This window comes from Polyodon spathula, chromosome 6 (genome assembly GCF_017654505.1).
Source record: "Polyodon spathula isolate WHYD16114869_AA chromosome 6, ASM1765450v1, whole genome shotgun sequence".
Taxonomy (NCBI): Eukaryota; Metazoa; Chordata; class Actinopteri; order Acipenseriformes; family Polyodontidae; genus Polyodon; species Polyodon spathula.
The window spans coordinates 50,045,475-50,059,826 of record NC_054539.1 but is presented as its reverse complement, the minus strand read 5'-3'; the positions used below and the strand labels follow the sequence as shown (position 1 = coordinate 50,059,826).

The 14,352-nt window shown below is 35.9% G+C and overlaps 1 protein-coding gene across 1 annotated transcript in view; it reads left to right on the top strand.

The window, feature by feature from the left end:
• The window catches only part of LOC121317288 (echinoderm microtubule-associated protein-like 6), a 120,042-nt gene extending 105,896 nt beyond the window's left edge, over positions 1-14,146 (top strand). The window contains exons 29-42 of the mRNA XM_041253061.1: positions 366-495; positions 1,336-1,469; position 2,696; positions 4,405-4,578; positions 5,280-5,488; positions 5,883-6,040; positions 7,024-7,138; positions 7,443-7,631; positions 9,818-9,990; positions 10,379-10,541; positions 11,710-11,813; positions 12,039-12,192; positions 13,245-13,345; positions 13,668-14,146. Coding sequence (XP_041108995.1) covers positions 366-495; positions 1,336-1,469; position 2,696; positions 4,405-4,578; positions 5,280-5,488; positions 5,883-6,040; positions 7,024-7,138; positions 7,443-7,631; positions 9,818-9,990; positions 10,379-10,541; positions 11,710-11,813; positions 12,039-12,192; positions 13,245-13,345; positions 13,668-13,692 — 1,830 coding nt within the window. The 3' untranslated portion in view covers positions 13,693-14,146. The remainder of the gene's footprint in view (positions 1-365; positions 496-1,335; positions 1,470-2,695; positions 2,697-4,404; positions 4,579-5,279; positions 5,489-5,882; positions 6,041-7,023; positions 7,139-7,442; positions 7,632-9,817; positions 9,991-10,378; positions 10,542-11,709; positions 11,814-12,038; positions 12,193-13,244; positions 13,346-13,667) is intronic.
• The last annotated feature ends 206 nt before the right edge of the window (positions 14,147-14,352 follow it).

The following is a 14,352-nucleotide window of genomic DNA, read 5'->3' as shown; positions in this document are numbered from 1 at the left end:
CCCTTTCTGGCTGGGGGGGAGATGTACATTGATTCTTCTTCTCTATCACAGAGCCTATAAGGCACTGTGGACAAATGCGGGTGCTGAAGAGTAGCTATTTACAAAGCAAACATTTGTGAATGTAAAGAAGTTTTTCGTTATGGAGGAGTAGTATCATATTCCATATGACTGAGCTGCAAATTACTTTTTTTTTTTTTTTTTGAATTAACGGTATGTAACTTGTTTAAGAATCCTTTTAAAGTGTACTACATAAGATGATGCTTCAAATAAAAGACACTCTAAAGCTCAGATGTTTAAATTGGTTGCATCACATGACTTAAAATTATAATGGAAGAGTCTTATGTCACATTTCTTTCTACTTTAAGGAGCTTGTCTTGGACCACGTGTTTGGATACAGAGGCTTTGACAGTCGTAATAACCTTCATTACCTCAATGATGGTACTGATATCATCTTCCATACTGCTGCTGCAGCCATGGTCCAGAGTCTGTCAACAGGTAATGCAGGCATGGTTTATATCAGAGAATGTAATGCATGCTTTAATGCTACATCCCTTTAAATGTTTATTATGGTATATTTTAAGTTAACCTGCTTAAACTATGCTTTTATTATATTTTACAACAGTTGGTTTTGCTTTTGCTATGATCCAGTTTTATGCACTTGCAAAGCTGTAACTACATACAAGGTCCAAAATGTAGTCCAAGTAAAAGTATTCAAACACCAGTGTAGTTACTAATACCTCACAAGTAAATTGCTTTCAAGAAAGAAAGAAAGAAAGAAACGCCTTCAATATTTTTTAAGCTAGGGACACACTGGGGCTTTGCGTTTCCCGGTTAAGGGAGTAAACTCAGTTGAGGCTTTAGTTTGCGTTATCGTGCTCCAGCCAAGAATACTGGTCAGACCTCTAAAAAGCCCAGTAGACATTCCCAGGCTGAGGCCTGCCATACACAAGGACATACACTGCTGAGTAAATCTGTTTGTGGTCTTGTTAAATGCTTAGATAACCCTGAGGTTTGGTTCCCAGGGACAGAATTCAGTTGTTTTAAGCTCAAATAAGCATTTGGAGGTGCATTTCAAAATTTAAAACTACATTTAAGAAGTAAATTCAGTATTAAATTCTTCATTCAGCAAACTGTATTTTTACAAGAATATTCCTATAAAGTCGTTGCTATAGTGCAGTTATGATCATGTATAACAAACTGCCTAAATGACTTAGAACTCGAATTACCATTATAAGAAGTGATGGGTATTTGCACTATATATTACACAACAAACAATGTTACAATGTACAGTATGCATCCATACAACAATGTTACTATCATTTGAATTCCCTTTAGGAACACAGAGTTTCTATCTGGAACACACAGATGACATCCTCTGTTTAACTGTAAATCAACATCCTAAGTATAAAAATGTTATCGCAACTGGACAGATAGGTAAGGACTCTTGTCTCATTACAGAGGAGGTGCATGTGTGTGTATGTACATGCATATAGTTAATCTGTACATTCAGACAAAATATAACCCAGAATTAAACATGTATTGCCTGATTGTACAAATTACCATCCTTTTGTGTGCTGTATTTGCACGTATTTATCACATTTTTTTTTTTTTTCTGTAATTCTTATTTAATGGTTATGGTTGTTTTATTTACTTCAAGTTCTGCCTTTTTAATTTTGCTTCAGTGTGCATTTGCCAGTTGTTGGATGCTTTCTGAAAAATCCTTCTGTCCATGTCCATTTTTTTATTCTTTTAATATGCTTTCTTCTGGTGCTGATGTCACGATCAGCATTAGAAAAAAAATGACTTATTGCAGCTGTTTTCTTTTGATGCTTCCTCATTTCCCATTGCCCACACACAACAGGCGATGTTGCAGATCCAGCAGGTAAGATAGTGCCATTCTTTCTTCTCACTTTATTTTAAGTTCCCTTTCAAAGTCACTTAGAACAGCTTGTCTCCTTATTTGCTTGTGCTATTGTATTTATAATTAAACTAATATTAAGAATAACCACATCGTTAAACACACCTGTTATGCTGTATCTTTACTGTGCCTAGTTTGAAGAATAAAATTTAACGTTTTTCTTTCATATAAACATCCCCAAAGGTCTTTATCATAGACAGGTGTTTCTATGTATGGCAGGTAGAACCTGATGTATTAACTTGTCATATTTTTATTAACATAAGGTATCAGAAAAGACTGTAGTGCAGTACTAAGAGTGCAAACAGGCAAACCACAAATAATCTAAAATAGTAAGTGGAACAATAATTAAATCTCTTACAGAACACAAATGCAAAGGATTACATTTATTCTTTAATTCGCTGTAGTACAGTTGTCATTTCTACCCCTAATCTTGATTAATTTCAACTCTATTTCCTGCTTACAAAGTGTCCTCCATATAGGAGTGGACTCCTCTAGCATAGGCATCTGTTTTTGGTCAATGTTAAAGCAACTAATTGTGTAGGGGATATTTTCATGGAAAAACTTGATTGTATTTCTGGAAGGAGAATCCGCCCACTAATCAACACGTCATATCCAAGCTCCATAAAACCTGTGTGGCTTGCATTCATGTCACTTCTTTTTGTTTGGCCTCTCAGTCACGTGCGGAGAGGCCAAACAGGAGACGGCCGTCTTTCGAGCCTGGAGGAAGGACTACACTCAGCCATGGATTCCCTAAGGTTTCCTCCTACCAGCGAGTAGGGTTTTTTTCCTTACCTGAGTGCTGAGTGGTTCGTATTTAGATTCTGCAGGGTGTGTGGCAGGATGCAGAGACTGGGTTCTCCCTCAGTGCATTTTATGCACTGGGGGGGTGGGGCTGTTTCAGCTGCTTACTTTTCATTCATCCTTTTCCTGTTTTTGGGGGTAGGTGGCATTGCGCCACTGCAGTTGTTGCATTAACCATTAGTCACTTCCTGTCTGCTAACAACACTGTGGATAGTTGTCAGCACCCACGGACAAGGTGTCAGGCCAAATTCATTGTCATTATTAAATTATCTGTTCAATTGCAATTTAAATCATCCACATTGCGGATTCTCCATACTGAATGGAAAAACTTTGTTGTATTTCTGGAAGGAGAATCTGCCCACTAATCAACACATCATATCCAAACGCCATAAAAACTCAGTGTGGCTTGCGTTCATGTCGCTTCTTTTGTTTGGCCTCCTCCTCACCTGCCACCACCTTGCAGCATGCTTTGTCTTTGGGGTGAGGTAGCCCTTTGAGCCACTTTCTATCCGCGGCACTAGACTACATGATGTCATTGTGTTTTCACTAGCCAGTCAACATTGCAGATAGTTGCAGGCACCCACGGACAAGGTCTCCGGCCAAATTCATTATCATCACTAAATCGTCTGTTCAATTGCAATTTAAATCATCCACATTGCAGATTCTCCATACTGAATGCAATTTTCCCCAAGTAGCTTTAATAAAAATGGTTATGATTTTGTCGTTTTGAAGTTTGCACAGAGGAAACATAGTTGCCAGGACAAGGGCTTATAAATCCCCTTTTGATCCACCATACATTTTTTACTATTATTTATTTCTTAGCAGACACCCTTATTCATTACAAAATATCAGAATACAAAGTGTCATCTAAAAAAATATCACAGAAAATCATATTACAGTATCACTTTACAGTTAAGAGCAGTTATAAAGTACAATAATATCAATAGATATAAGAGCAAAGTAAAGAATACAGTAAATAATTACATTTAAGAGCGAGTTCAACTAAGAGCAGTTAACTTATAGTAAAAATATTTACTCATATGAGTAAAGTCCATTAAGAGCACATAGTAAGTACAGTAAATGGATAAATAAGAGATGAATAAGAGCAGTTACCAAAAACATAAATATGGATATCTAAGAGTAAAATCAAGCGCAAGGTACAGTGAATAGTTATAATTAAGAGAAATAGTAGAATACGGCAAGGTATGGAGCAGTTCAGTACGACTACAAGCTAATGCAAGAACTGGTACAATAGGGTGCCCAAAAGACGGAGCACAAGGTGTTTAAGCGACTTGCTCGGGGTCACGCAATGAGTCAGTGGCTGAGCTGAACCGGGTACCTCCTGGCTACAAGCCTGTTTCTTTAACCGCTTGGCCACTCAGCCTCCTATAGTCCAGTATACACACGTCTAATGCATAATGCATAACAAAGTCATTTTCCTTATACTAAAAAATACTGAAAATGAGTTTTTGTCGTTTGAGAAATGCAGAGGGGAAAACCACAGTTGGTCCATATCAGCAACACCATGGGAAATATAGCAGTTAGAAAAAGCTGCTTTAACACAAGTTTGGTGTTATTTTTGTTTTTTCAAAAACATACTTGGTGCATTTCAATAAAAAAAGTTTCATGCTTTTGTTATATGGAAGTTTATTTTCCGTGGTTGACTCATGTATAATAAACTCTAGGTACAACTCCTTCTATTCACGTTTGGGATGCCATGAGCAAACAGACTCTTTCAATACTGCGCTGTTCCCATGCTAAGGGTGTCAGCTATGTGAACTTCAGCGCCACTGGCAAACTGCTGCTGTCTGTAGGAGTCGATCCAGAGCACACCATTACAGTCTGGAGATGGCAAGAAGGTGAGTCTCAGAGATGTAGTAGTTTTGGTTTGATGAGACAGTTCTGATCTTGAACAAGAATAAATATTGCTATTTAAAAAAATTATTTTTTTATTTTAAAAGTTATCTACAAAATATACCAAATTCAGCCTCGTTGCACTGTCTATATGTAGAATAAGGAATTTATTTTAAATATCTAAACTGTGTCTTATCTCCCTTTCACTCTATATAAATCATGTTTCTTTTGTCCCCCCCGGAGGTGATTTGTTGACACCTTTATTATAAAGACTAAATACATTTAGCTTATGAGCTTTAGCATCACAGGCTAAATGATTGAATTTAACCCATTTCACTTCATTCCTGTAATTAGAATAGAAACCTATAATATGTTGTATGCTGTGACCAGGAAGCATTAGCAGTGAGACTCAGATACCTGCACTTTACAGTTTATGCACATTTATTTACAAATTACAAAACACACACCCAATCCAGCACTGTACTGTATCTTCACCATCACAATTCTCATCTAACACAGTGATCACCTTTTTTTATACACCTGTGGCTCCAGCCACATTCCCACATATTTTTGCAGGGAGGAATTTAACCCCCTCCCTGCCACCAAATATTCCCCACATCCCCGTGCCCCAGCAGGGTTTTCACCCTGCCACATATACCTAGAGAATCCCTGAGACTGCTGACGATTTGTACTGTTGCTGTTCCAGGTGCCAGAGTTGCTAGTAAAGGAGGCCATGCTGACAGGATTTTTGTTGTGGAGTTCCGACCAGATTCAGACTCACAGTTTGTGTCGGTGGGAATAAAGCATATCAAATTCTGGACTCTAGCTGGTGGTGCCTTGATGTACAAGAAGGGCGTTATCGGTTCAGTCGAGGATGCAAGGATGCAGACCATGCTTTCTGTTGCATTTGGTGCTGTGAGTTAAATGTCTAGTCTTTATGTGGGTCAGGTAAATTGACATAAACTGTAAATGGCTAATGCTTTATGAATACAGCACTTTATTACACTAAGTGTAGGCCTTGGAATACAATATGTGTATTTTAAACAAAAAAAAAAAAGTTTTATAGTACTGCCAGAATTGTTGTAATATATACAGTACTCTTGTAAGTATATTAAATAATGACTAATGCCTCTGTGCATGTCATTTTAGTTTTAATTTACTACTTGACGTTTAATTTTAATGCAGTTTAGCCTGAATAAATTTTTACATTTACTTTTTTCCCATGATACATGTTTAAGTCTTCATTTGTTTGGTAGGTCAGTGCTTGTTGTGCATTTATGTAAGCTGATAAAAATGCATTATTTTACAGAATAATCTTACTTTCACTGGTGCCATAAACGGAGACGTGTACGTGTGGAGGGATCACGTTCTGATTCGAGTGGTAGCTAAAGCACACACAGGTCCTGTCTTCACCATGTACACGACTCTCAGAGATGGGCTGATTGTCACTGGAGGAAAAGAAAGACCGTAAGTCTAAAAAAGTCTAAACTAACAGGTAATCAGTCACGCTTTGGGAAAGTTCTCAGTTCTTTTGAAACTGGCGGAATTATTTTCTCCATAAACAATTATTCCTTTGCATGTTTTAAAAAAAAAACTACACAAAAGAACTTTAATCTCCAAGTTTGCTATAAATATTGCAATATACTGCTTATCAGATTCAATAAATATGTAAATGATGTAATTACTGTCTATTCAGTCTTCATTGTTTTCACAAACCTCTAGGGCATGATAATTAATCATAACAAATGGCATGTAGAACTAGACAAAAGACTGCAATTTAGACTGAGATTTAAATGTCTATTTTACGTTCACGATTCCTTGCTTGCATAATTTAGTGCAGAAGTTTTCATTTCTGAAAGGGTTAGGTTATACTTTTTATTTTATTTATTTTTTTACCTAGGGAGGCCTAGATTCAAAACTTGGCTTACCTTCAAAGTTAAATGACTTTGGTTGACTTTAGTGCTCAGTGGTAAACTTATTTTCCATTGTGCCAATGACAAAAAACAGCCAGATCAAAATCTGTAAATTAACACTGCGCTAATGTGTTTTCTTGATGTTTGGGAAATTCATTTTAACTTTGCCAAAAACCATTTTCCAAGTAATTATTTAAAAAAAAAATCTTAAGTATTAATTCAGTGGAATAAAACATGTTACATGACAAATCAGTTACATTTGCTAGTTTTGTAACATATTTTCATTGTCAGTTTACGGCCTCAGTACAGCAGTGTGGCAGTAAAAATGTCAGCTTTCCAGATGAGAGGAAAATTAGCTTCCAATCACTGCAAAAATTAATTTCCATGGATTGTTACTCAGGTAAGGTTAACGTAAGGGATGAGCAGCTTTTCTTGTTATGAAATCAACACATCAGTGAATACAGTAGGTGTGTATTGATTTATTTAATCAAAACATATGAGTATCAGCACACCCCTACTTTTTATTTTGTGCTTCAGGACAAAGGAAGGGGGGGCTGTTAAGCTGTGGGATCAGGAAATGAAGAGGTGCCGTGCTTTCCAACTAGAGACTGGACAGCTTGTGGAGTGTGTGAGGTCTGTCTGTAGGGGAAAGGTACGTAACCTAAAATAGGTTATGTGATTTAAGTTTCAACAGAAATAAAAAGAATATGACACAGTAAAGTCAATTAAAATGCTGTAGTAGTTTAAGAATTTCCAGATTTGGTGCCAGCTTTTGAAAAAGATTGCTTGATTTGTTTTTTAGTGCACTTTGTACAGGTAGGTACTGAGATATATACATGTCCCTACCAAACAGGTTTTGATTAAATTCTTCAAGGTTAGCTTTTCACCAAAATTAGTCTGCATGATAGAATTGCAAAAAAAGTGACATTACTGACACATGATTTTCTTTTAATTAGGGTAAAATATTAGTAGGGACTAAAGACGGTGAGATCATTGAAGTTGGAGAGAAAAATGCAGCCTCCAATATCCTGATAAATGGACATACAGAAGGGGAGATCTGGGGCCTGGCTACTCACCCCTCCAAAGATCTATTCATCTCAGCAAGCGACGATGGAACAATACGAATCTGGGATCTGGCAGACAAAGTGGGTATCAAAACTTAAGGCGCACAGAATTTAGCAAAATCAGAAACAATAAAAATGGATTATGTTTTTTTTTTTTTTTATGTAAGCACTCACAGAGCTGACCCATATAAGACTTTTCACTTTACATTGTTTTGTCTTAATCTTCATTTTATAATGTTGTAAAAGGATAAATAAATACCTTGCGCAGTGTTTCAAGGTTGTAGCTGTAGTAGTTATTTAAAACATGTTTTATGGTTGGTCGTTCATTTGCGTATTTGATGACTGGAAATGAAAAGCAAAACAAATAGCAACGTGATTTATGGTCTTATGTACTGCCCCTCATATTGATTTCAACACCAACACATAGCAACAGCATGTTTGTGCCAAGAGCTGTTGATTTATATTTGCTTCAGCTTGAAGTCAAGCAGTCAAGTCTGATTTGTTAGCTAGTGTCACCTAATCATTTATATATATCTATGGTAGGGTGACTACCTTTTCAAAATGCGAAAACGGGACACCTGCCATTTCTTTTTACTTTTTTTTTTTTTTTTTTTTTTTTTAAACTTATTTTTTACTGTTTCCGAGTATATCTGTTCCCTTCCTGTGTCGGTTGGGTATTTGTGGTGTATACCTCCCTTTTTTTTTTTTTTTTTGATTGTGAGAGTAAAATGATTAGAAATAGAACCTGCATAAAATATTTGTGAGCTAATTTCTCCTTTAAGTCTGTATTTCAAATAGGTTTATTTGTAGCTTTTATTGTTGTGGACTATTTGGCTGTCACTTTAGTTGCTGTTCTGTCTCGATGGCAGCACACTGTGTTTATTCATTTTTAGAAAGGGAAACTCAGGAACAAACAGAAATGCAGCACTCTGACTGAAACACTTCACAGCATGTTGATGCAGAGCAGTGTTGCCAGGTCTGTGGTTTTCCCCTGGAATTGGGCTACTTCAAAAACACAGCTGCGGGAAATATTAAGGAGTCATGGGTTGATAATGTAATTAGATTGGTGGTATAACTTTAAAAGATTGAAGTGTTTTCATGTTTGCAATATTGTTTGTGATACAGTACCAGCATCAGTGTTTCAATAAAGGGATCGCGCTGTAAATCAGTTGCTGGCCTGGTATGAATATTGATTTGTCCCTTCAGAGCTTCCTTACGAATTTGTTGATAGTGACGTGTGGATGAGCTGTACTGGGGCTTGTAGTTTTTATTAAATTTAAACTATGTATCTTTTCTTACGAGAGCTTTTGATTGTTGTTTTTTTGTTTGTTTTTTTTGTTTTTACATTTTTTTGATACATAGGCCTCTGTTAATAATATGTTTGTTTTCAGTTAAAACGAATAATTGGGCAATTTTTTAAGTGACTTTGGGCTATAAACCCAGCAGAAATCTGGCAACCTTGATACAGAGTCGTTATCAGCATGAGAGGAGATGCCGATGTGGTTCAGTTGTGCGTACCATGTGAAAGATTTCCTAGTAGCTCCTGAATATATACATATACATAATGCGACCGGGGCGGTGGTATGATACGCTATAAACAGATATGCTATGGTTTGACTGTGGCACTAAACTGTAAGATTGCACTGTGTCTACGAATTCAGGACAAATGCCATCCTGGAGGCATTAAGCCCGGGACCGGGACTTGATCTTTACATTCCTGTCCAGTTACGGATGGGTGGTCACCCTAATCTGTGGGCTTATATGAATCCATATATATATGATATATATATATATATATATATATATATATATATATATATATATATATATATATATATATTATTTATTTTTTTTTATTTAGTAAATATACCACACAAAATTGCAAACCATTCCTTGAACTACCTATTGTAGTTTTGTATCCTTTTAAAAGTGACTATTGAATTTAAATAATCCAGTGTCTAATGCTGTCATTTCTTTGTTTTTGAGTGAATTTGCCTTTGAATTTTTTTGTTTCTGTTTTCTTCTAAATAATTTATCCTAGGCTTTAACTAAGCCACGACTACATGCATGTTAGTTAACGCTGCAAGTACATACATTGTGGATTCATACAAGCCCATAGATATGTCTGTAACCCAAATTCTCAGCTCTTTCAAACAATATTTTTTTTTATAAAACCTTCATTTCGTCCGTGACTTAAATAATAGAAGTAAATATTTCGTATCAAGGTTTTGAATTTCTCCAAGAATGTGGTTTTGCCTTTATTCCAGAAATTATTGAACAAAGTGAGTCTGGGCAATGGTGCCAAATGTGCAGGCTACAGTCCTGATGGAGAGATGGTCGCAGTTGGCATGAAGAACGGTGAATTCATCATCTTCCTGGTGAACTCACTGAAAGTCTGGGGCAAGAAACGGGATCGCAATGCAGCCATCCACGACATCAGGTGGGGCACTGGAGATCATAAGAAAGCAAAACACATGATAGGGTGTTCAAATAAGGTCCAATATCGGCACCCCTAGGGGTGTTGTTTGTTAAAAGCCCAGACTTGCGTATTGTGGACCATATTTTAACACCCTGGAATGTCTTGTGCACTTCTAATATAGCACCCCTACCCCTCCCAGAGTGAGTTGGTTGTCAGGTGAATCAGGCAATGATTCTAAAAACTCAAATCCTTGTTGGTATAGTGATATATCTTCACTGGTTGGAACGTTTGTTAGCCAATGAGATCGCTCCCTCTATTCTTGCCATTTTATAATGTGAGACACAGATTCAACTATGACCATGAGACAACATGACAATAAGTATCGTTTTGTTTCTGATGTACCGTCCAGGTTTAGCCCTGATAGCAGGTTCCTGGGTGTGGGTTCTGCTGAAAGCACTGTTGATTTCTATGACCTGACATTGGGTCCATCTCTGAACCGGATCGGATATTGCACAGATATTCCCAGCTTTGTTATCCAGATGGATTTCTCTGCTGACAGCAAATACCTTGAGGTATGTGAGGAAGATACATAACATGTCTAATAATCAAATAAATAAATAACTAGATAAAGTGAAGAAGAATTTAACCAAAATACATTTTGTTTGGGTTTTTTACACTACTGATCTGAACATTATAATGTTCATAGTATTAAGACATTTTTATTTTTAATCATCCAGTATAATTCAGAAAGTGGATGTCAGTCTCTTTAGTTTGTTTCTGTTTGTACAAATGTGAAAAAGCTCAGGAAGGTAATTGTTTTAATGATTGAAGTGATGGCAGTAATTTTGATCCACCGGTGTTTTGGTCAGTTGGATAAACCCCACTTTGTCTTTCTGCGATACATGATGCAAGAGCGAGTGTAAATTTAACTGGCTGGATTTTCTTCACACTGTGGATTGGCAGCCAGCCCAGCAGACCCACTTGAGACTTACATGTTGGTTGAGTTGATCCCTTCCAGGCATCAAACCCACAACCTTCAAATTCATTGTAATATAGAAAACCATAGGCATCCACCATGCTGGATTGTGTAATTTATTATTCTCGCACTGTTACAAAACCAGGCATATTGTACAGAATGTTTTATGACTTGGCAGGCACTTGTATTGAAGTTAATTATTTAAACCCACAAACTGTTTAAACAGAAGACTTGCATGTCTATGTTATGACAGATGCGAGCCTTAGGCTAGATCCTTTATTGACATATCAGACACTTATTAATTTGTTTCCATTTAGTTGAGTAACAAATAGCACAATATAAAGTGCCATGTCTTGGGGGGGCATCAAATTACTTAAGTCCAAATTAAGCAAACATCAAGAGTTGATGGGACTGTGAGAGACTCTGCGGTCAATTGTAGAAATTAGAAATGTGGTCTGCAGGCTTCCTTTTATGTAAATTCTGTATCTTTTTTTTTTTCTATTCCAGTAAGACAAAACAAATCAACTATATCCGGTCTAAGAAAAGAAATAGTGGATCACATTCTTTTGAACTTTTGTCTGGGTGATTTTGTTATCATTAAAGTGAATTTACAGTCTTACAATCCTACAGTGCTATCTGTCCTGCCTGCCCTATTAATTGCCCTCTTTGCAGTGCCTTGTGGTATCAGTTCCATAAAAAAAAAAATACAAATTGTTTGCAAAATCAAAAGCTGGTAAATCGAAAAGTTGTTCTTCTGTCTCCAGGTTTCCACTGGTGCCTATAAGCGTCAGGTTCATGAAGTTCCTACGGGAAAGATAGTGACAGAGCAGTCATTGATTGACAAGATAACATGGGCAACCTGGACCAGGTAACTATATTCACATTTCTGAGGCTTTGACACCGAATTACTGCACACTAAAACCAGGACCTTCATTCCACCTTTTCTTCCTGAACAAATGTAAAAAATTGTAGTTTCTTCATTTCTATCATTATGGTGTTATGTACTTTATTTTGTTCAAAATTCTTCTGTTTTTTCCTCATTAAATAATTTGTGTATGCACCCCTTGTCTTATCTGTTGCCATTCATTTACAGCATTCTGGGCGATGAAGTTGTTGGAATCTGGCCAAGAAATGCTGACAAAGCCGACGTGAACTGTGCCTGTGTCTCTCACGCTGGGCTAAACGTAGTGACTGGGGATGACTTTGGTTTGGTGAAACTTTTTGATTTTCCAAGCACTGAAAAATTTGTAAGTTGTTTACTTGTTCTGTATACTGCTTTAAAATGTCTGTGCTCTCTTTTCCTGGAGTGTTTAAAATACCGTATTCCTTTGAATTTGACACCCTAAAATTTAAGACACTGTCCATATTTCCTACCCTCAATTTTAAGGAAAAAATAAAACATAAAAATAAAGATGCATTTACAAAGATACAACATCAATTGTGCATGTAAGAAAACTCATATAGAGAATGAGTTATGTGCTGCTTCTCATTTCCAGTCATGATTACTTTGTCATGGATAATTCAAGATTGAGCAGTGGTGTTTTTGTTTGAGAAGAAAAAATTGGTTTGAAAAGTGATTCTTAAATTCAAAGGAATACAGTAGTTGTGTTAAGCAGAAACATGTTGATTCAATTTCTTTTCACCTTTGCAACTGATATTGTACTTTACCTAATAAATACATGTGTTCTTAAAATGGGATTATTCTGTTAAGCTTCAACTAGGAAGCATTTCATTAATAAGTCGGTCGTCAGCACTAGACCTGATTTACCAGTTTACTTGATGCTGGGAGGGCAATAACAAAGAATGAAGGATTTTTACAATAACATTTAATAAACTGATTTCTTGTTTGAGAATAAGTGTTGATATAATGATTTACTGATATGGAGGAGCGAAACATTCAATATAAACATTAATATAAATAAATAACCTAATCATTGTGCATACACTGATAATGCACAGATGTTTGAGAATGGAACTCTCTTTGCCCAAAAACAATTCATTCATTCTTTGCTGGATGAAGTTTCCAAATCTCAGCTACTATTGCTGGGATACCTCTCTTTTAGATTGTCTTTCCATTCCTGATAGTGATGTATTACAAGTCTAATTGGAGTCAGCAGCTACACCTGCAAAAGCTGAAACTGTAACAAAAGCCAGAAAATATTATCAAACAGATTTTCTGTGGTATTTTTACCCAGGCAATTCAGTGTTCATGTTTCAGTCTGGAAAAGGTTTTTAGTATTTTGTTGCTACTACTTGTTTAATTCAATGACAACTGCAGTAACTTTTGCTTTTTCTACAGGCCAAACACAAGCGATATTTTGGGCATTCTGCTCATGTGACCAACATTCGATTCTCCTATGATGACAAGTACGTGATAAGCACTGGAGGTGATGACTGCAGGTAAACTACACGAATTGTACAAAAAAAAAAAGTACACAGCTATTTCAAATAATTTGACTTGTAGTAGTATAATTTTTTTGTTAGATTTTTTCTGATTTACAAAACAATGATTAATGCTGTTGTTTAGAACACCATTAGAGTAGACATTGACCTGAACTCACATGTATTAGACATGCTATTGTATTATGTTTATATTGTATATAAAATCTTATGTATAAGGCTTTTATATATATATAATATTAATATATATATATATATATATATATATATATATATATATATATATATATATATCTCCTGTGATACATTTTTATTTTTACAGTGTGTTTGTCTGGAAATGCCTCTAAAGAACAGCCATTCCACATGCTGGCGAGCTGGAGGGATTGAAATGCCTCAACTGTCTGGCTGCTACAAACCTGTTAATAAAATGCTGCATTTAAACATTTTATCAAGTCATGGAATAGAAGTGCCACATTAATCATCAAACAAGGATGCTGAAGAAACAAAAAGAAATCCACTGTGCAATAACTTGCAAACATCACTTAGTACCTTGACTGTCCTATAAACAGGTCACATGAAAGAGTTCTGTGTAGTTTAGGAATGACACAATATCACAATAATTACAGCTGTCTACATGACTCTTATGCCACAGTGAATGGTGTTTTAAATATCTTTTGAAAAGAAAATACCAGTAGTGTTTACATTAGTTTTGTCTACTTCCTGTAATGGAAATTGCAGAAATGAAAGGTGGCATGACATTTTTTTTTTAACGTTTTAATCAAGGCATTTAATCCTCAAGATTTTTTTTTAATTTTTTTTTTTTTTTTTTTATAACCAGGTTTTTTTTTTCAGTATACAAAAGCCTTTTTTTATTGTGAAAAAAGCCCATACATAAGTGCCTTTCTGACATTTTATATTACCTGCTTGCATTCTTTCACAATTGCATTTTTAAAGTTGTTTTTTACACTTATGGTGCTATAGATTGTTAAATCGAGGGCTATCAGTAG